This window comes from Asterias amurensis, chromosome 1, assembly GCF_032118995.1.
Source record: "Asterias amurensis chromosome 1, ASM3211899v1".
Taxonomy (NCBI): domain Eukaryota; kingdom Metazoa; phylum Echinodermata; class Asteroidea; order Forcipulatida; family Asteriidae; genus Asterias; species Asterias amurensis.
Window position 1 is genome coordinate 33,046,665 of NC_092648.1, and position 23,017 is coordinate 33,069,681.

The 23,017-nt window shown below is 37.2% G+C and overlaps 2 protein-coding genes and 2 non-coding genes across 4 annotated transcripts; 3 read left to right on the forward strand and 1 right to left on the reverse strand.

Annotated features, from left to right (window-relative positions):
* Positions 1-56: 56 nt before the first annotated feature.
* On the reverse strand, positions 57-8,503 carry LOC139941081 (neudesin-like). Its single transcript, XM_071937508.1, has 4 exons — positions 8,258-8,503; positions 2,550-2,610; positions 2,126-2,229; positions 57-1,800 (listed from the first exon to the last, which is right to left on the reverse strand). Exons 1-3 carry the CDS (start codon positions 8,459-8,461, stop codon positions 2,156-2,158), a joined length of 339 nt encoding a protein of 112 aa, XP_071793609.1. The 5' UTR covers positions 8,462-8,503; the 3' UTR covers positions 57-1,800; positions 2,126-2,155.
* Positions 8,504-9,368: 865 nt separating this feature from the next.
* Positions 9,369-21,264, forward strand: LOC139937408 (actin-related protein 2-B). The gene is made up of 9 exons (XM_071932546.1): positions 9,369-9,523; positions 12,147-12,257; positions 16,020-16,235; positions 16,779-16,851; positions 17,456-17,592; positions 18,012-18,097; positions 18,218-18,281; positions 19,037-19,315; positions 19,773-21,264. Exons 1-9 carry the CDS (start codon positions 9,476-9,478, stop codon positions 19,941-19,943), a joined length of 1,185 nt encoding a protein of 394 aa, XP_071788647.1. The 5' UTR covers positions 9,369-9,475; the 3' UTR covers positions 19,944-21,264.
* On the forward strand, positions 18,552-18,625 carry LOC139948823 (small nucleolar RNA SNORD61). Its single transcript, XR_011787484.1, has one exon. It is a non-coding gene; the product is annotated as a small nucleolar RNA SNORD61 (small nucleolar RNA).
* On the forward strand, positions 19,535-19,608 carry LOC139948830 (small nucleolar RNA SNORD61). Its single transcript, XR_011787485.1, has one exon. It is a non-coding gene; the product is annotated as a small nucleolar RNA SNORD61 (small nucleolar RNA).
* Positions 21,265-23,017: the final 1,753 nt, after the last annotated feature.

Here is a 23,017-nt window from a genome sequence, read left to right on the forward strand (position 1 = left end):
AACAAGATAAATAAAACAAAACAATTGTGCAGTAATAAACACCAAACTATTTCCAGTTTTCAGCACCATAACACTGTTTTTAATCATTCATAGAAATTTGTTAAGAACAAAATAAAACAATTTGTGCTCCTATCATGACAAAGTATTTGATAGTGAAATGCAGTCATGTTCAGGATTAGTGAAATATATAAGTATACACAGTAGTTTTTTACTCAATTTATTTACAACAAAAGTACAATTACAAACAGGTCTCATAATTCAATCTAATCATACCCATCTGTCATAAGTTTGTTATATCATAATCCGTAGATAAAATGCCATATAAAATTTAGTACTGTACTATCAGAAGTGCATAAAAGAATAAGTTATAACAACTAATTTAACTGTAGGGCCTTCACCAAGTAATTTATTATCTTCCCAAGTCCCATCCTCAAAACCTGTGGATACTATTTTGTATTTGAGGGCACTTATGGCAAATTAAAACAGTAGTTTTTGTTTGAATTTTTTTTTAACAAGCCCAAGTTTAGTGCTCTTGTTAAGCCATTTACTTTTTCTTATAAGATGCTCAGTTGTGGCGATAACAACAAAGATATTATCTACACGTACTAGAAAAATAGTTTTTACAATGAAACTACTATATAAAGAAGCTAATCAAATGTAACTTGTTAAGTTGACCCCGGGTCAAGATCTCAAATTTGGGGGGGGGGATCTAGGGGACAGAGATATTCCCCTAGTTATGCCTAAGTTTCCTAAACTTTGGTTATGTTTGTCATAAACTGTAAAAACCAGGCCTCAAATTTCATAGAGATGCGTAAGCTAAAAAATATTGCTTAACCATTCAAACAATTATACACATTACATATTATTTTGGCTGGTAACCTTATTCTGGTCAGAACAATGTTGCTGTGCTTAGCTACTTGCTTAGCAGCTCACTGAAATCAGGCCCTGTGGTCTTGATCCTAAGAACACATACAACATTCACAGGCAGCACAGCAGGTTTGTTGAATATCTAACTGTATAAACTACTGAATACACCAGCCTGGAATACACCACTGTCAAAGTTTCAGCCTTTAAATAAGGGAATCAATGTGTGGTGAAGAGGTTTCAACTAATGGTTTAAACCCAACTAGGCCTGGTTCTTGATAAATTTTCTAGAGACGAAGTCGAGGTAAATTTATCAAGAACCAGGCCTGGGCGGATTTAAACCACTTTTTGAAAACCAATTCAACACACTTTGATTCCCAACTATAAATACCTTTCGGTCGAAAAACATCAACACATTTTGGTCAAAATTAAAATAAATGTAAAAAGTATAATTGTTCAATGATTTATTTCGACACAACACCCCTCCAGCTATGAAATGGTAAGGCCCTCGGGTAAACAAGTCCTTACAAGGGAATGCTGATCACGTATCGCGTGATGTGGCACAACTGTTCCAGCCGTTGCTCTCGACCAATAGGAATGAAGAAACTGTCTTATAAGCACAGGTGCAAGCTCGCGTGTCACGCCCATGTTTCAATAGTTTTTACTGGTCATGAACAAAGGTTTATACACACCCACGTGACGCGCTCTCCACCAATAGGAAGAGCGAAACTGTCTGAGGTATTATAATGATTGCGGTTTTAAAATGAACTGTACAAAATTAAGGCAATTAAGCTGTTAGAGCTCAACCCTGTAGAGCGGAGGTGAATTCATATCCACTCTCTTAAATAACATGTGACCAATAATTGGATATTTGGCTTTATATGTATCCTTGAGAACGGTGTCAAGATTATCCAATTCTTCTTTGGAGAGACCATCCTGAGAAATAAAGAAAAGGAGAAGAAAAAAAACCCACCAAAGATAAAGACACCATGATGATGATTATAGATTTATTTGCAGCTACAAACCTGTCCACAACAGCCGACACTTTCGTCTACAAAAGCTGGGTTAAATAAAAGGCACTGGGACACATTTGGTAATTGTGAAAGATCAGTATTCTCACTTAAAATAATAAACCTGTGAAAATTTGGATTTAATTGGTCTTCAAAGTTGCAAGAAAACAATGAAAGGAAAAAACACCCTCGTTGCACAACATGTGCGCTTTCAGATGCCTAAAAAAACGCAAAACAGCAAAACAACTCACAACATCAGAGGTGAGATCATATGGATCCAGTTACATCTTAGCTACTGCTCTTGTGCAATCTTTGCCAGCCAGAGCATTGTAGGCGGCCCCTTTGCCATAATATTCTGGAAAGAAAAAACAAATCAAACTGAAACGTTTTGTCAATGACTACTTCATGCAATGGGTGAGCGGTGAGGCCACATCTAAAGCAATAAGCTGTGCATCCAATCAATATCAGTTACAGCAACATTCACACAGTAATTCTTTCAATATATCAATGTCAGTAGAAAATTTGATGTTTTGAAGAACAAAATTCATTAAAAAAATTCACAGTAGTAATTTATTCAAAGTTTCAGAGTAAATGCAAATTTAATTGTAACATATGTCAAGAAAACAAAAAGGTTAGAGACAGTTGAGAAGATGAGACGAAAGCAATCATACATACCTTTACCTGAAGTTACATCAAACACAATTCCTTTAATTGCCAAATAAATTGGTTGATCCGGCTATAACAAAAAGAAGAGAAAAAGAGTTATTTTGGGTATGACAATATGAATCAATGATGAAATGTCATTGCAACCATTTTCCAGGGTTTAGATCCTTCGTCCTACCAGGGCTATGCAACCATGAACTGTGTGAGAATACAAGCGACTCTTTTTAGGTACATGGAATTCAATATCAACAACTGTTGATGCAGTCCGATTGCACTGGATCCAAACATAACAAGACTTTTTAACATTTTAGACATCTGGCATATATGTAGCTTCTGTAGCACTAGCTTGTTGGGTCATAGTTCCTAAACTCCAGGCCTGATACTTCACGGAGGCAACGTAGGCGATTGCCTCTGTTGCCCCTGGTCATTGCCTTGGTGCCCTTGAAATGCTACAGTACAAACTTACAATTTCCTCATAGGGTGCCCTTTGCCAAAGAGAAAATGCCTTGGTGCCCTTGCCCTTTCAAAAACGAAGCATACAGGCCTGAAACTCTGTTTGTTGGTACCCACAACCAAACAGGAAGAGACAAAAAACTGCTCAAAATTCCATCAAAGACCTCTATGCCTGAGGAACACGGGAGATGTTGGCAGTTAATATAATTGATATTGTGGTACTTCTAGAACTATGCGGTTTCGTTCCGCTATCGTCTCCCATTACGGGAGCCGATATAGCAGAATGAAACCGCATAGTTCTAGTAGGAGTAATAATGGGTGCCTTCGATAAGCTTCCCTGGGTCGACGCCGTAGTGCTCACGCGGGTGAGCCCCTGACAAGAGCTAATGGAATGATCACACTTGCCCTCTCGTGGTGACGGCATGCACCTCGGGTCACCCCCAAGTGACCAGCAGGGCACTGGGGGCTGACCCAGGTGAGCCCCGTCAAAGCTATTCGAACGTACTGGGGCAGACGGGGGTCGACTCAGGCCCAGGGAAGCTAAACGAAAGCACCCATTGTGGTACATTATAAGGAAAAGTTTTGTATGGCGCCACCACTTTTTTAATTTGATATGAAATAATATAGTATCTACTTTACCTCAATGAGATATCCCTAATTCTTGTAAAAATGAATGAAAAGGTGGTGGCGCCTTACGGAAAGTTATCCCATTAAGGCATTATAAAATATAAGTTTAACTTATTTAAAACTTATAAATAAGTAAATACAACAGATGAGTTGTTAAGAGTCAGTTCAGGTAAATAGTTGACATAGTTGCTCACGGTCAAAAAATGAATTTTTTTTATACTTTGTTGGTGGAAGGGCCTTGGGGTGCAAGTAAACAAAATTGCATTTTCAATTCTATATATAGCCCGTTGCCATGGTTACGGCTCATTTTGTTTTTTGGCCATTTTAGGCCGATTTTGGGGTCTGAAAAACTGGTTTTTAGCTCATATTTACAACTCCACCCCACCAAAACGCAATATTATTTCAAAAAACCTTTTATATCACTACAAAGTATCATCCTTGGCCTTCCTTGAGAAAAAAAAATTATTGCTTTAAATATCACCCTTGTGCTATTTTTGCATCATGCATTACAGTATGTTTTTAGAACTTGCAAAATCGACATTTTTACCCTATTTTTGGACCCCAAAATGTCAACTTGCCAGGGGTCTCAGAAAATTTTCCTTTCGTCTGTGATTAGGGCCAACAGTGGTCTTTCCATATCTGGTGTCAAAAACTTGGGCAATTGTATCCTGTTGGGCCAGTACTGCCTCAAAACTAGACTTTTTTCCCCAAAACATGAAAAATGCCTTTTTAAGGGTCTTTTCACATAATATCGACATACATGTACGTGTCCATGGTAAAAGAAAAGGAATATTTTTCTTATACTTTGTGGATGGCAGGGACTTGGGGTGCAAATAAACAACATTAACATTTCAAATCATAATATAACACGTTGCCATGGTAACTGTTCATTTGTGTTTAGGCCACTTTGGGCCGATTTTGGGGTATGAAAAACTGTTTTTTTTTAAGCTAATATTTACAACTCCACCCCACCAAAAAACAAAAATATTTCATAAAACCTTTTACATCACTACAAAGTATCATCCTTGGCTTTACTTGAGACAAAAAAATATTGCTATAAATTTCACCCTTGTTCTATTTTAAGAACGTGCATTACAGTATGTTTTTAGAGCTTGCAAAATCAACATTTTTACCAGATTTTTTGCCCTCAAAATTCCATTTTTCAGGGGGTCTCAGAATATTTTCCTTTCGGTTTTGATCAGGGCCATAATTTGTCATTTTATTTCTGGTAAGAAAAACTCGGGCAATTGTATCCTGATGTAACAGAACTGTCTCAAAAAATAGGCCCTTTTCCCCGAAAACATAGAGAAATGCATTTTGAAATATTTGCTTCATTTTGAATTTATAACATGAAGAAGTAAGCAATAATTCCATCAATCTGGCAGCTTTGTATAAGCACTGTAGGTTTAGTGCATTACCAAACATTGATCAGGACTTGTTGATGACCTAAATCTTATAATTTGCCCCACCCCGGCCCTGGCCCAATCATATTTCTTGACATTGCATAAAATAAAATAACAGTTTTGTGAACAGCGCCTCTTTTTTGAAAGTCACATTTTTAAATTCCCCTTGCACATCAAGAAAGTTTGTACTGTCTTTAATGTTTTATTGGTTCTCAGAATATTTCCCTTTTTGTTTTGATTGGGCTATTATTATGGTTTGCATGTCTACTGGGGAGAAACACTTTGGTTTATTGTATCCTGTTGTGACACTTCTGCCTCAAAAATGGTAATTTTTCCAAAAACAATAAAAATGCATTTTGAAGTTATCCCTTATTTTGAATTGATAAAAAACAAAAACGAGCATGCTTGTTAAAAATATATGGCACTGTTTCCATGCTCTTTAACCTAGTTGTACAGGTATGGTACACATTGCAAGAAGAGAAGTAGTGCGATGAGCAATCTTTACTGTTCTTGTCTTTACATGGCCTTATAATAGTCTTCTTGGTCCCCTGCCCGCTACCAAACTAAACATTTTCATCCCAATCAGAACAAAGAGGCTCTAAAAGTGAGCAAGTACTGTATCCAAAGTATAAATGGCCATTCACCTGCTTTGGCCTTCTGTAAGCAGTTCCCCCATCTATGGTGGGGTTCCTTTCAATTGTACTGTTGCAAACAATAAAAGAGTTGGTTTATTTAACGTGATAAACAATTCAGCAGGTAATGTTTGACAATGTTTTTTGTTGATCGTTCTCAGAGACATATATAATAATTATGAATTAGTAAGATAGTGAATGGAAATAATAATCAAACTAGCCTGAATAGACTTTTGTTACTGTATATGCATCTTACTTATTTATGTTCAGCAGGTGCAAGTTTTTACAACTTCTTTCAATGTTGTTTCATTAAAGGAACACGTTGCCTTGGATCGGTCGAGTTGGTATTTGAAAAGCGTTTGTAAACGTTTATTAAAAAATGCATTATGATTAGAAAGATATTTTAAAAGTAGAATATAATGATCCACACAAGTATCACTCAAAAACCATGCATTTTAAAACAAACCGTTACAAACGCATTTCAAAGACCAACTTAACCGATCCCAGGCAACGTGTTCCTTTTAAATAATCTCTTACGCTCATCTTGCAAATCGTTAGTATCATTGTTTTTAATAAGATCTTGGCAAACTTTTCCAACACTTTTAAGCGGGCTTTTTAATTTCCCACGTTTGTGTTGGACATGACTGGATGCTCCAAACCATCTGCCGCAAGCACAGAAACTACATTGTTTATGATCTCTGTCTCTAAGAAAAGTTTTACATTTGGTAGCAGGCAGGGACCAAGGAGAGTAGGCCCTGTATTAAAGACAACTTGTAAAGAATGCTCATCGCACTCTACTTGCAATGGGAATCATACCTGTATAATAGGTAAAGTAGCCAAATCAAGAACTCTCAGTGGCAAAGCATTGGTTATGGTTTGGTTGGATACCATTATGTTTAAATAAAAACTTTGTATTCAGTACTCAAAGGGCATGGAAACAGTGCCAGATTTTTAACAAGCATGCATTGTTTTTGAAAAAATTACTATACTTAAGGCATGATCAGTCACAACAGGATACAATAAACACAGTGTTTCTACCCAGAAGACATGAAAACACCAATAACAACCGAATGGGAACACTTTCAAAAGAAGAGGCGCTATTCACAAAACATTGTTTTATGCAATGTCAAGAAATATGATTGGGGCTGGGCCGGGCAAATTCTAAAATTAAGGTCATCAACAGTTCCTGATAAATGTTGGGTAATCCAGTAGTGCTAAGGAAAAGCTGCAAGATTGATAGAGTTATTACTTTTTAATGTTAGAAATTCAGTATGAAGAAAAAACAATTCAAAATGCATTTTTTCTATTTGAGGAAAAAAGTCTATTTTTGAGACAGTACTGTTAACATCAGGATACACTTGCCAAGTTTTTCTTACCAGAAATAAAAAAGACAAATTTTGGCCCTGATCAAAACCGAAAGGAAAATATTCTGAGACCCCTGAAAAAAATGAAATTTTGAGGGCAACAAATCTGGTAAAAATGTTGATTTTGCAAGTTCTAAAAACATACTCTAATACACGTTCTAAAAATAGCACAAGGGTGAAATTTATAGCAATATTTTTTTGTCTCAAGTAAAGCCAAGGATGATACTTTGAAGTGATGTAAAAGGTTTTATGAAATATTTTTGTTTTTTGGTGGGGTGGAGTTGTAAATATTAACTAAAAAAACAGTTTTTCATACCCCAAGATCGGCCTAAAGTGGCCTAAACACACATGAACTGTTACCATGGCAACGTGTTATATTATGATTTGAAATGTAAATGTTATTTATTTGGACCCCAAGTCCCTACCATCCTACCATCCACAAAGTATAAGAAAAATATTCCTTTTTTTTTTACAGTGGACACGTATTTCGATATTATGTGAAAAGACCCTTAAAAAGGCATTTTTCATGTTTTGGGGAAAAAAGTCTAGTTTTGAGGCAGTACTGTCACAACAGGATACAATTGCCCAAGTTTTTGACACCAGATATGGAAAGACCACTGTTGGCCCTAATCACAGCCGAAAGGAAAATTTTCTGAGACCCCTGGCAAGTTGACATTTTGGGGTCCAAAAATAGGGTAAAAATGTCGATTTTGCAAGTTCTAAAAACATACTGTAATGCATGATGCAAAAATAGCACAAGGGTGTTATTTAAAGCAATAATTTTTTTTCTCAAGGAAGGCCAAGGATGATACTTTGTAGTGATATAAAAGGTTTTTTGAAATAATGTTGCATTTTGGTTGGGTGGAGTTGTAAATATGAGCTAAAAACCAGTTTTTCAGACCCCAAAATCGGCCTAAAATGGCCAAAAAACAAAATGAGCCGTAACCATGGCAACGGGCTATATATAGAATTGAAAATGCAATTTTGTTTACTTGCACCCCAAGGCCCTTCCACCAACAAAGTATAAAAAAAATTCATTTTTTGACCGTGAGCAACTATGTCAACTATTTACCTGAACTGACTCTTAATTAAATAATAAATAAATGCTGTTAAAATATGAACTGATAACCAAAAATAAGCACACATGTACCTCCCTGGATACTATTAAATTAGATAGCCAAATGAAATTTAAAATGACATAAAAGGTAACAATTGCATTTTGCACACAGAAAAACACGTACAGAAGATCCATCGAAAACTGAGAGTTGCTCATCGTTGAAAACACGAGTGTACTTCTGTTTCTTTTTAAATTTAACATCGGTGCTACGACTGTCTTGTTCTTCCACTTTAACCTGATTTTGTGCGCTCACTGAAGTGAATAATATGAATAGCCCTAAAGAATGTGACACTGACAGAAACATTAGAATAACGCTTCTTAACTCCATGATTGTTTTGTCATATCGACAGTGTGTTTGTATGATTCGAATGTTGTGATTGTTTTCGGTCCTACTAAAAGCCGACAACAAGCCGACAACGCCGACAACAAGTCCAGAGCGCCGCCAACACGCCGCCAACACGTTTTAAATACCTCAAAAATGGCAAATAAACCATATACATTTTAGAGCTATATGTGTTCTGTAATATAAACATAAAGTTAATGTAAAAACTTCACAAAAAGTGTGAATTTTTAACCAGAAAAAAACTTCACTTGCACGGAAAGCGGTCGGACGCCATCTTGGCTTAAAAACCGTGTTTGGACCAGACCATTATGATACGGGTAGATTTAGCACTTGTCAACAACAGAGGGCGGGCTTCATTTGAAGACCTTCACTGCAGTGTGCACAGTGCATGACGCCCGCCCTCTATTGCTAAGTCTGACTCACCCGCATCATAATGGACTGGTCCAAACACGATTTTAAGCCAAGATGGCGTCCGACCGTTCTCCGTGAACGTTAAGTTTTTTTTTCTGGTTAAAAATTCACACTTTTCGTGAAGTTTTTCCATTAAATTTATGTTTATATTACAAAACACACATAGTTCTAAAATTTATATGGTTTATTTGCCATTTTTGAGGTATTTAAAACTTGTTGGCGGCGTGTTGGCGGCGCTCTGGACTTGTTGTCGGCGTTGTCGGCTTGTTGTCGGCTTTTAGTAGGACCCATTGTTTTGTATGTAAAACAAATTAAATAGACTCCGTGAGCTCGTTGCTGTCGTATACATCGTCTGAGGGGACTGGGTACCATACATGTGTCCGGCAACCTCGTTTCTGTCGATCAAAATGTAGTTCAAACATAATTAGAGTTGTCAAAACCTGGGGTAAAGGTTTCATCTCAAAGCCGGAAGAAGAAAGGTGCCAGTCTATTCTAGCCAGTCCAAAAAGAGAGGCGGTGTCTATTTGGGACTCTGTAAAGATAGCTGGGAGGAATTTTCTCTAAATCCTCAATCTTCAAGCATCCATCATGGATAGCCAAGGGAAAAAAGTCATAGTTTGCGATAACGGTACAGGAGTAAGTATTCTTTATTTCCACAGGTCAATTTTTATGGATTTTCGATCACGAATAAATTATTTAGAGGCGAAATTACTGTAGATGATCCCAAAAATTAATGAAACCAAACAGGAAGTAAACTGCTTGTAATCTCCGGGTTGTGGCTCTTGTTGTATTTTAAAAATCTGAATACTCACATTTTTATTTAAGAATCCAAGAACACTATTATTTTAACAAGCAGTATTACGAAACAAAGAACGAAGAGTTAATTGTGATAAATTCATGACCATTTTGTAAACCAAGAGTTTAAATTGTTTCTTTCATCAGGATGACATGATAATTTATTAATTATATTAATAAACTCGAACTCTTTCTTTTAAATAAAACGATTTATTTGCCATTTATTAAGTCCATAAAGATCCAGCAGGTTCGTGTAGGAATACTTTGGTTCATGCTTATAAGTAGTAGTATTCTTTTGATGCAAAGATTATTTCTTGTCTGCCATCTGTAGAACTACTCCTAGAACTATTTCGGTTTCGTCCGGCTATCGTCTCCCGTAACCTCATAGGTTTATATCTCTCATGCGTTTAACGACCTATGGTTCAATCATTGTTCAATGAATTTTGGCATCAGAAATCTCTCTTTATTTTAATTTTAATCTCGCCAAAATTAGGCTCTATGTGTCCTTTGATATCTCAATGTCCGAGGGAGGGGGCGACCAGAGAACCCACTCCGCAATCTCAAAAAATGTTAAAAGTTATAAATTCTTACCGTAATTCAGTCCCCAAATACTCCGTGTTACCACTACACTACAAATGCTGATTGTCCCCGAACTCTGCCGAACGCATCGCGAAGTCACGACACGTGACGAGCGTGTGCATATTATTTTTATCCCAGGACAAACGTGGAGAATTATCAACACACGTTTGTCCTACAATAAAAAAAACACTTGATCCGTGCTTAACGTACAAAAACATATGGACACGCGTCTGGGAACCAGACGTCTGATTCCTAGACGTGTGTCCATATGGTTTGTACACAAAGCACGGATCGAGTGTTTTTTTTAATTCTATGACGGACAAACGTGTGCGAAAATTCTCCACGTTTCTCCTGGGAAAAAAATAATATGCACACGCTCATCACGTGTCGTGACTTGGCGATGCGTTCGGCAGAGTTCGGGGACAATCAGCATTTGTAGTGTAGTGGTAACACGGAGTATTTGGGGACTGAATTACGGTAAGAATTTATAACTTTTAACATTTTTTGAGATTGCGGAGTGGGTTCTCTGGTCGCCCCCTCGGACATTGAGATATCAAAGGACACATAGAGCCTAATTTTGGCGAGATTAAAATTAAAATAAAGAGAGATTTCTGATGCCAAAATTCATTGAACAATGATTGAACCATGGGTCGTTAAACGCATGAGAGATATAAACCTATGAGGTTACGGGAGACGATAGCCGGACGAAACCGAAATAGTTCTAGGAGTACTGTAGAACTTGGTATAAAATTTAATGTTTTCTGTCCTTCAATTTGATAAGCCCAGATCATCAGATTGTGGCTGGGTCATAATAAGTGAAAAAGTGGCACTGGCACCCCTTTTCTGTAATATTAATTTACAATAATCTTTGTACTTCTGATAAACTAAAAAGGGCTGCACAGACATGACTGGTACAAACATGTTGGCCAAATAATTTTTTCAGCATCCACATCAAAAGTCACTGTTTATTTAACAATCAATAACTGATTAGCAAGGAGCCCCATAAATCGTTCCAATCCACTCCGTATCCTTGGCCCCAGCACATCTGATATCAAAATCTTTCGCTTTCTTGAAAAACCATCTGCAACGATCTGCATCATGAAACTTACCATTCTAATGCTTCAGAAGTTGCAGTTGCCCTACACGTGGAATTGTTCAAATTTGTATCATGGGTTTTGAGTAAAAATCAAATGAATTTTGAGTGTGAATTTTCTCAACTTCCGCTCTTTTACCGCTACACACTACTAATGCCGATTGTCCCCGACCGTGCGCGTATTTTTTTCCCAGGACAAACGTGGAGAATTATCTGCACACGCTCGTCCTGGCTGGAAAGAAAAAATACCCAATCCGTGGTTTGTGTACAAACATATGGACACGCGTCTGGGAACTTTGAAGAATATCCCTGTTGGATTGGTTCAATGAATATTTCACCTATTTCCTTGTGATGGGCTCAAAATCCTTCCTGAAGCTTATTAAAAACTTTTGGTCAGTATTCCAAATCCCCCAGGAAAAGGGATATCACAGGCATGACTGCCAGCATCCCTCTTCAGTTGGTTAAAATAAAGCATAGAGTATGGTTGGTGCATGCTTGTGCGTAATAATATGTTCGCTGTGGGCGAGTCCAAACAGTATTTTGCATATTACTACTCTACATTCAGGATGTTCCAACCACCACTGCCATGGTGCACTGCTTTCTTGGTACGATCGATCGAGAGTACCAGTAGAGTAGCCATTGCCAATGCACCTGCATAAAGTAATGCATAAAGTTATGCATTTCACTTTCACTGTATATGTATTTATATGTGTGACAATAAACAATTGAACAGCTTGAACAGCTATTATTTAGATTCAAAATGTCTTACTGAGTCTTTCTTTCCTCTTGTAGTTTGTGAAATGTGGCTATGCAGGATCCAATTTCCCTGCTCATATTTTCCCGTCGCTGATTGGACGACCAATCATCAGATCAACAGCCAAAGTCGGCGATATAGAAATAAAGGTATAGTATATTTCTGTATGGAGTCGACAAAATAACTACGGAGACCTAGTACGAGCCAGAATCAATTGCAATTCTTGGAATGATTCAATAAGAACATGTAATTTTCTCCAGATAGACTCACTTCATCTCTTGCTCATTCAGCAACAAGTTGAACACTTGTCAAAATTTCACCAAGAAAGTAGATGTTTTCTTATACATGAAGCTTGAGTACTTGTCACTTCAAAATTGAAAAATTTCCCTAACCTACTGAAGTTTTGGCTAAATTTTGATTTGAATGCACCCAATTATTTGCCTAAACCTGACACCTGGTAATTTTAAGCACAACAAAATTATAAATCACAAGTTTGGTAGTTCATCTTTTTATTTTCTTTCACAAGTTATATTCTTTTGTTATTTTGCATGATCACTGGTTTAACTTGCAAAGCAATTCTACAGCTATTATATAACAATTTCTTAGCCAATACTCGCTTTAGCTTAATGCTCTAAAGTGATGATTTAGTTTGTCTTTGGCACATCATTATTTGTTGGAGCAAAGGGTGCCAAAGTGTAACTGCTGGTGGTAGGGACTAATCAGTGATAAGTTATTCAAGTAAAATTATGCAGATTTAGCACATTACATACATCGGACCTTAGAGGCCATAAATTTCTGTATGTGTAAACATCGTCACTAGGCCTGGGCGAATTATTCGAATATCCGGTTAATGGCGAATAGGTTTTCCTATCCGTAACCGCGAATGCCTTTTTTTTCTTAACCGGATATCCGCATAGGGCGCAAATACCTCTGTACAAACCGGATAATTCTGTAATAACAACCGAGTAACCGGATATTCTTTAACTATCCGAATATCCGCGGACGTCGGGCGACAACAGATATAAATGTTTCGTCTGAATCCTTATGAAACTTCTGTTAAGACAGCATAAAACAGTATAAATTAAGTATTTAACTATGCTCACCTCCGTGAAGAGTTAAAACAATGACATTTCTGACGTAATTTGTCCAAAGATTACACAAGTTTTCCTTCATGTAGAGTCAATTACGATCAAAAGAAAAAGCAAATCGCCATCTTTAAATTAGATCTGGTCATTTTTATGAATGAACCGAGTGACACTGTCTAAAACTAATATCAATCCGCCCATAAGATCTCATTCACAAACGAACAGCGCCCTCTATTGGCAAAAACAATTATTCGAGTATCCGGTTAATTTCGGATAGTTGGCCAGCGGTATCCGAATAACAAAATTTCACTATTCGCCCAGCAATAATCGTCACCATAACACCGAGACATGGCTAATATTGGTTTAGACACAATTGTTTTCTTGTACACTGTCAAGAAATTAGTAAGACACATCCAAAATCCAGACACTATGTTTAACATGGAAAACATTGGAAAATGTCAATTGAGGACATGAGCTTTACTTTTACCTTTTTGTATGTGGCAGTGGGCCAGATCTTGCCGCCATTTACGGCTGCTATGAGCATTTGGCTACGAGCCATTTGTGGCCGCTGTGGGCATATTGGTACAAGCCATTTGAAGCCGCTACGGTGTCACAAAAGAGTTAAACAGCTCTAAGACTAGTTGAGTCATTTTATTGCAATTCAGACTCGTCCATGGTAAACTAACTTTGCCCAAAATATTATTGATGCACATTATTTGCAATTAATTCTTCCCCCTCTTGTGCTATTTTTGTTTTGTTTTCTTTTCTTCTATCGTAACATCTTTGCAGCTTCAGGTAGGCGTTTTGATTGATTTCTTTCTCTGTGTGTTTCATACATTCATTGTTGGTGCATGGTTGGTGTTAACATTTTGTGATGAGTTTATATCATAGAGTTATATATAAGAACTAGAGGGCGCACCGGCCTATATACGCGCCCCGACATGCGCGCAGGCGGCCATTTTCTAAGTTGACAAAACAACCATCTCACAGCGTGTGTTTGTGCGGCCATTATGTAAGTTGAACAAACAGCATCGCGTGAGTGTTCAATAAAAAAACCTCAAATGTGTATTTCATATTCAACGCGCGTACAGAATGGCACGCTTGTCATCTTGCGGTCCCATCGTGTTTGTGCAAGCAGAATCACCAGTGCGCCCTCTAGTTCTTATATATAACTCTATGGTTTATATCGACTGACCTTGGCGGTCCATGGATGCAGGCAGATCACACCGACAAATTCAGCACATTTTAAATGGATATTATTGAGCAACTGTGGTGTATCGTTCAGAATTTCATAAAGAAATGGAGAATATTTTTTAAGATGGTGCTTGTGCATGGCCTGTTTGGGTCGTTAAAAATTTAAGATCATAATGTGTAAGCTGTGATCAGTGTTCCCAATCTTAAATTTTTATCAGTAAAATTCTGATAAAATGTGATTTTATAATTTACCGAAGATACTCTAATATAGATTCTGGTTGACCAAGTTGTGCACCATTTATTTCTCAGAGAAGTTTGACAATTGCTACTAGATTGTTCTCGCGAATCCTGAAAAAGTAAGCAATTTTTGACAACTACTAATGTGGTTGTCTAATTGTCTTATGAACTCTCAATAAGTAACCAATATCTGCCTTCATTCATGACTCGTCTTTTTTCCCCATTCCTTGCATCGGTAGACTTGTCAACTAATAAGTGTTTGCTAAATCACTCACTGTAGAATAGGACTTGAAAATGCACATTCTTGGCATTTCTTCATGTTCTGTTAAAAGATTTTTTATGTGATTATATGTTTGTATTTTAATGATTATTTAAAGGTGTATCTTCAGTATTTTAAAACTTTTTCCCCTGTTCTGATCGATTTTGCAAAATATTTGAAAATACATAAAAAAGATTTTTGTATTCTACAGTTCATGTATTTTACACAGTGCCTCAAAAACAGTGCTCGGATATCTCAGGTGAAATGTGGAAGAAAATGCTAGAGATACATCTATTTAGGAAATGAATGATAACGATTCATTGTACATGTGTGCTACTCTGTCCTCATTAGATGTATTTGCACCCAAGTCTTTAAGTGTTCATCAAAGCTCCATCTCCAATATTATTTCCCCATCCCTCGCACAACATAATGTTTATGTCCACCTGTTTAGCATTGTAGTTCACCCGTTGCTGTTTTCTACTGTTGTTCATCAGACTACAAGATCAGTGTTTTAAATGATTTGACAGACTGATATGCATTGTGGACAGTAAAGCCATGTCCAAAAAAGGAATCTTCGGCTACAGCTCTGGCTAGATTGCATGCTTCTGCCTACTCTTCAACACTAGCAGACCCGCTGATCTAGCTCTAGCTGTAGCCGAAGTTGCCGTTTAACCTTGAAAACTTTTCAAGACAATTTATCAATTAACCCAGTATTGATTGTCACAAAAGCAGCTAAATTCTTCTCCTGATGTACCTTAAGTCTCTTTATAAAAAGGTGAAACCTCCCCTGAAGACCTGATATACTATTCTATGGACGCCTTTAAAAAAGAATGGGACATGCCTGTCATTGGCTAGTCATTGAGATTTTTTAGGAAGTATTACTTGGCACTGTTTGATTCCAGCAGTTATCTGAAATTGCAACTTTCTTTTGTGGAAACATTGAGGTTACATACAACTTTATTTATATAACTTCAGGAAAGTCCATTGACATTTGCTCACTAGTAAAAGAAATTGTCACTCTGCTCAAAAAATTAGAGTATAATTAATTTTAAAAATCATAAAATTTCTTAAAAGAGGAACGTTCTTTCATTTGCTACAGCATTTTAATTTGATGAATAATTTGTCAACAACTACAGGATCTGATGGTGGGTGATGAAGCCAGCCAGCTCCGCTCTATGCTAGAGGTGAACTACCCCATGGAGAATGGTATAGTCCGTAACTGGGACGAGATGAAACACATATGGGACTATACGTTCGGTGAGGGGAGGATGAACATCAACCCCGTAGACTCAAAGATCCTCCTGACCGAACCACCCATGAACCCACACAGGAACAGGGAAAAAATGGTGGAGGTATGAACGAAACTCTTGCCGTTAATTTACATTTATGTTAATTTCTGTTATGACCTCATTGTTGACCCTTGTTGTATTGAGGCAGTGTAAGACGATGCTGATTTGTTATTGTGTAAACTGGCAAGTGTCCCCAGCAGATCAATTGTAAAAGTTTCACAAACAATAAAAAAAATCTTTAATTTAAACAATAATCCAGGTACAAAATTGAAATGAAAATTGCTCATTATCCATGTCTGACCATTCAACATCATGCGCATGGTCTTGAAACATAGATACACTTTGCAGTCAACAATGATAGCATTATTATCAGTGAAGCAAACATTTTGTCCCGAAGAACACTTTCTAAACAAAAATTTAAAAAGCCACAATGATGACTATATCCAATCCTATTCTAACGATGAAGATTATCCTCTAAGAAGTTCTGAGTGGCTTTTTCCAAATACCCTATTTTTATGATCACATTATTGAATTCAGGGTTCCATGTATTGAATGCTTTCTGAACGTGCCCTTAACTTCTTGAATGTGTAACCCTTTTTCCTCTAGGTTATGTTTGAGCAGTACCAGTTTGCCGGTGTTTACATAGCAATACAAGCCGTCTTAACGTTGTATGCTCAAGGTAAGCTTTTGAGAACATTGTCTGCATTGAGCGTACAATCTGAGAGTTTAAAGAGAAAGTAAAATGCAAACATCATCTACTTTTCGACAACGGGAAGGCGTGTGTCAACTAAATTGATCTGATGCAAATCAAGTAAAATAAACTGTTCATTGATTTTGGTTTTTTACCCATACGCCGATGTGTGTTAAAACTGTTCATTGTTGTTATTATTATTAATAAGTTTTAGGTTACTTTTCAGAAAGCCACAGGGATGACTCAATGAATATAAACCGATTCCATCGTGAGGATCCACTATTTATCCTCTAAGAAGTTCTGAGTGGCATTTTGTAACAAAGTAGTCGGAGACTTATAAAGTGTTAAAATATAAAACCTATAACATTGTTGCTCTTCACCAAGGGGCTTTTTAAACACGGCCAGCCAAAACTGAACGCATAGCTCATCAAATGTTCCATGATTCATCAATTAATGCCTCATTGCCTCATGCTGACCGAAAGTGATTTGGGAGCGTAGCACCAAATCCAGCAAACTATTCAATGGATTTTGGAGGGTTGGTGGTGATAATGATTGAGCGCCACTTTTGTTTGTTTGAATTCTTGGACTGCAGGTCTATTAACAGGGGTAGTCGTAGACTCTGGTGACGGAGTGACGCATATCTGTCCAGTATATGAAGGTTTCTCCTTACCTCATCTAACGAGACGTTTAGACATCGCTGGACGAGATATCACCCAATATCTCATCAAGGTAGGATTATTATTTCATTTCATTTATTATTTATCACTCATCGTAAATCACTGAAAGGAATGATTGAAAGTTTACAATTAAAAGGTTACATTTAAAGCGTCTAATGCACCTGTTTTAGGGACAAACCACATCTCTGCGTACTTTAAAGTGAAACATCTATACCGTTTGTTTCAATTCATAAAATTCCGGTAACTTTTCAGAAAGCCACAGGGATGACTCAATGAATATAAACCGATTCCATCGTGAGGATCAACTATTTATCCTCTAAGAAGTTCTGAGTGGCATACTAAAACGTAGTCAGAGGGCCAGAAGTGGTTTTACAAGACCAGAGTTGAGATTTGAAAGATTCAAATATTTTGAGTTTAAGGTCAGTCCATGTCCTGACTATGTTTCCATCTTGTATATGTTTTGGTTTGTAGCTTCTGCTCCTCAGGGGGTATGCCTTCAACCACTCTGCAGATTTTGAGACGGTACGAATCATGAAGGAGAACCTGTGCTACGTTGGGTAAGTGCTCACTTTAAATCAGCCACCCCCAACCACCCCACCCCCCTCATAGATTATTTCTATGGTATTTCTCTGGAATTTCATTGATTGAATATACTCTTTCCCTGATGTGTGTTTCAGGTATGATATTGAACAAGAACAGAAATTGGCAAATGAAACAACAGTACTGGTGGAGAACTATACAGTAAGTACACATAACTGTCGACCTTTCATAGAGAAAGTACAACAGACAGGAGAGAATGCAAAATGTATCTGCAATGAGCTAATTCTGAAGATAATGCCCAAGAAATAATAAGAAAGTTTGGACCAGCGAGAAGCAAATCAAATAGAGATCTGAAGATGAGAAATAGCTAAGTTACATAAAGAGTGAGTAAGGCTCTTTTGAACAAGGCTTTCAAATATTTTAGGTAAAAAGAAGTTTGGCCACAATTTCATCAGGGAATGTTTTTAAGCCACAAGGATGACTGAAATGAATCTGATTCTAAACTGAGGAAGTATCATATTTATCCTCTAAGAAGTTCTGAGTGGCTTTGCACATGGCGTATACTAGAAATATTTAACCCTCCTACTGTATGACCAGTCAGTATCAGGCCCAATGGTTGTGAATGATTGTTAAACTTCTCCTGTCTGCAATATGATATTATGTGGTGAATTCATCTACACAGTACATCTATGTATATACACAGTTTGTTCGTTTGTCGGGGTGTTCATTTGGGTTTGTTTAGATGATCTTCCAAACAAGGGAACTCGGCAAAGCTACCAAAAGAGTGGTAAAAACGGCAAGCTGGCCACAGCCAATCTCTCAAACATTTGTTTAATGATTATGAATTGCATCAATAAAAGGTTTGAACTTCTGATCTCAACTCTCCGAGAGACTAGATCAAATCTTGAGCTATTTCAAGAGCTATTTTTAAGATCCTTGTTTATCCTGTTCCTTAGTTACCAGACGGTCGCGTGATCAAGGTCGGCGGTGAACGTTTCGGAGCTCCAGAGGCCCTCTTCCAACCTCATCTAATTAACATAGAGGGTGTAGGCATCGCTGAGCTCCTCTTCAACACTATCCAGGCTGCCGATATCGACACAAGGCCAGAGTTCTACAAACACATCGTCTTGTCCGGCGGCTCCACCATGTACCCTGGGCTTCCCTCACGTCTGGAACGTGAGATTAAGCAGCTTTACCTGGAGAGGGTACTCAAAGGAGATACCTCCAAGCTGGGTGTAAGTTTTGCCACTTTGTTCTTAGCAACTTTGTTCTTAGCAACTTTGTTCTTGGGATTCACGCTCGTTCTCATTTTACAGAACATTTTGGAGCTTCAGGAGTAACGGCTCATCTTTGAAAAACACCTTTGCCAGAATGAAACTCTTGACTTGGTAATTCAGAAAGATGGGCGGCAACAATTTCATCGGGAATTTATTTGGCAATAGTGTATTTAAGCCACAAGGATGACTGAAATGAATCTGATTCTAAACTGAGGAAGTATCATATTTATCCTCTAAGAAGTTCTGAGTGGCTTTGCACATAGATATTGTAGAAATAACAACAAAATATTTAACCCTCCTACTGTATGACCAGTCAGTATCAGCCCCATGATTTTGAATGATGGGTAAATTTTCCTTGTCTGCATTATGATATTGCATATATCCATCTAATCTGAGTTTGTCCGTTCATCTTCAGAAATTCAAGATACGCATTGAGGACCCCCCTCGTCGTAAGCACATGGTGTTCCTAGGGGGCGCTGTTCTCGCAGACATCATGAAGGACCGTGAAGATTTCTGGATCTCAAGACAAGAGTATGAAGAGAAGGGATTGCGGTGCCTTGAGAAGCTTGGAGTCAGTGTAAAGTAAAATGAGATTACTGCTGGACGGGGAAATCGTTGCAAGCGATCTTGGGTGGAGAAGTATTTAGTCATCATTAAAATGAATTGGGGATGATGCCCCAATTTGTTTTTTTGTTGCACAGGAATTGAGAATTCCATTTCTGGATAATGTTTTTGCAAAATATTTTGGTGGCGAAATAAAAGGCACACAATAGCGGCCAGTTTTGTCAGGAAGTTTTGTTGATAATTGAGATTGGATTCTTCTTGCTCTAGTTGAACATTTATTTATTATGTTTTTTTTTTTTTACTTCTTCCATTCTTGGCTCGGTGTGAGACCAGCAGAAATGATGATTCGCTTTCATCTTGAGGTGTTGTCGTTTAAGGGACCATGCATTAACAAAGTGCTTCAACAAGAAGTGATATGAAAAAGCTTTGTCCGAAAAAATAGATGGAAATGTTTTTGTTTCAAAACGGCTAAAGATAGTTAAGTTTGGTGTGACCAGACCATGAAAGGTACATGTATGGGGGCCAGTTTTATAAAGCTGTTATGCCAGTAATCACATTTGGTTCTTACTGCTATGCTTCTGGTTTGTAGTGTTTTTGAAATAGAAACTATGCTATGTAAGCAGATAATTTTTTCTCACTCATTTTTGCTAAGCAGAAAATCAATACGTTATGTTTGCTGCTTAGGCAGCTCTATGAAATTTGGCCCAGATTTTGCATTTTTGTAAAAAAACTCTTTCTGATAAGCATGCAACTGTTGTACGAGATACATGTATGTTTGTAACATTGACAGGAATGGAATGAGTTTTAACTTTTCTTGTTCTGTCCGGAGTGAGTCTGTACGTTTATAAATAAACAGCCAGCTTTTTCTATTAAGAGATATAATAACTTTATTTTGAATAAACAGATTTTAATTATTGAGGTAGTTATGAATGAGATAGTGAACTTGATTTGGGTTAAGATGGATGAGTTTAATTGGGAAAGTTTGTTCTTTTGTTTGTGAAATACTTTGTGGAGAAAAACCGTTGTAGGTAGCTTATAAATATGCATGAAAATGCTCTCATGCATAATGCTGATAATGAGAAAGCTCGGAACTAAAACGTCATTTGGATTAGTTTTCCCCGTTTTTATATACACTGAAAAGACTTGCCACAAATTTGTACACAGATGAAGCTACAGCCTAAATCTTAATCAAAGTGTTGTACATTCAGAACCTTAATATATGCATTTCTTTTGTATACAACCTAACACAAACCAAGCCTGCATAACCTACTCAGGTTCAAATTAATACATCAGTTGGTGGAAGAAGCTGAAAACAATAAAGCAAGGGATTATGCATGAATTTACTATTGTTTTATTTGTTAAACTCCCTTTAGTTGAGCCTTTAATATATTTAAAATGTCAATTTCTTTGGATAGAAATTGGTGCAAAATTAATTTTGAGAAGAATGGCCACGCTTTTAATCAAAGTTAGATTGCGTTGAATTCTTCACTATTAGTTTTATGTACTTTCAAGCTTTTTTTTTCAAAGCTAGAAAGTAAGACTGTCTGCAAAGTTGCGGCTACAGCTATGGCTACGGCTTGATTGCCTCGTGATGAAGTATAGGAGATCCTTAGCAACACCCTTAGCAACGGTCCTAGCCATAGCTGTTGCCGCCTAACATTCTTGGCCAATGGTGAGCTCCTTCATGATAGAGTTTGGACTGGATCTGTTCATTTTTTTTCTTTCTAGTATTGGGTACTTAATGTTATAGTGTCCGAAGATTGGCTTCCAAACTACACACCAGAGTTTATAAACATAACTGGCTATTATTGTACAGAACTATACAGCTAATAGTATGTACTTATCGACTGCGTATTTTACTCAATCGTATATTGAATGAGGTGGATGCATGGAAGTTTATGAATTGATTTGCAATTGTTACTTTATTATGGTGGTTGTGTGAGTGGAGATTGTTTAGAAACGCAGGAAATCACCTTTTGTATCCTTAAATCCAAATGTTTAGTAAGTGGTGGGGTGGGGGGTTAGGGGCAGTATTGTATCAATTTTTTTTAATGTTTCTACATTGCACCTAGTCTATGTTTTGAAACATTTATAGCTTGTTCAATCCTGAGCATGCCAGCAAATTTGTACAGAGAAGGAAAATTATAACGCTATGCCCAATTTATTTAATTATTAAACTAAAAGCGAATTGTGTTTATATTTCTTTAATGGATTTAGGGGTTTGTAAAAACTTAATGAATGCTTATTTACCAAATCCACTGGGAGTAATGCGACTTATTACAGTTGTGTAAACTTGTGGAAAGGTCGTAGGTCGTGTGGAAAGGTCAAGGTTTACTGCATGTGAGATGAGCTTTGGCAGCAGAAGGATCAGAAGCCGATACTGTCTGGTACCCAACTCGTGTATTTGAGGTTGAGTACCAGTTAATGTTGACTGCCAGGGGACAAAATTGTCATTTTGCGAACTTGAACATCGTTGTCAGGGTGCAGGTTCAAACCCTCACCTGGACAATCCGTATCCTCTCTGCTGTATGCATGCCCTCAAAGCATAAACTGAATCTTGAGCAGCGTTAATTTGCAAAGAGTGGACACAAATTATGTTTAGCCTATACAAATATACTAAGTAAATATTATGTAGATATACAGATTGACTTGCTATTAACTGCACTATGAAGGGTAGTAATATGTACCCTTTAATATTATTAGAATAATTATAGCAGTAGTATCCCCAAAGAAAAGGAAAACATAACTGTTATTGTTTTATACTTTAAATATTCTTCAGTTAAAATCACCTCTTATTTACATGACATGATCTTTGTGATATGAATTGTCTTTCATTGTATAGTAAGTCTGCATAACTCTAGAATTGGTAAACGCTAATCTATACAATAACCCCAACTTGCTGGTAACGTAATTCAAATTGAGCATCCAGTTGTGACCAAACATTACCAGACAGTTTTCAAATCCAAATTTGCGTATGGCCTATAATGTCATAGTAGCCCCTAAATTTTTAGCCAACCAATTTGCAATTCATTGGTGTATCGATCGTCAAAGACTGGGGGACAACTTGCATTGGAATCTAAGCATTGTGTTTTGAAG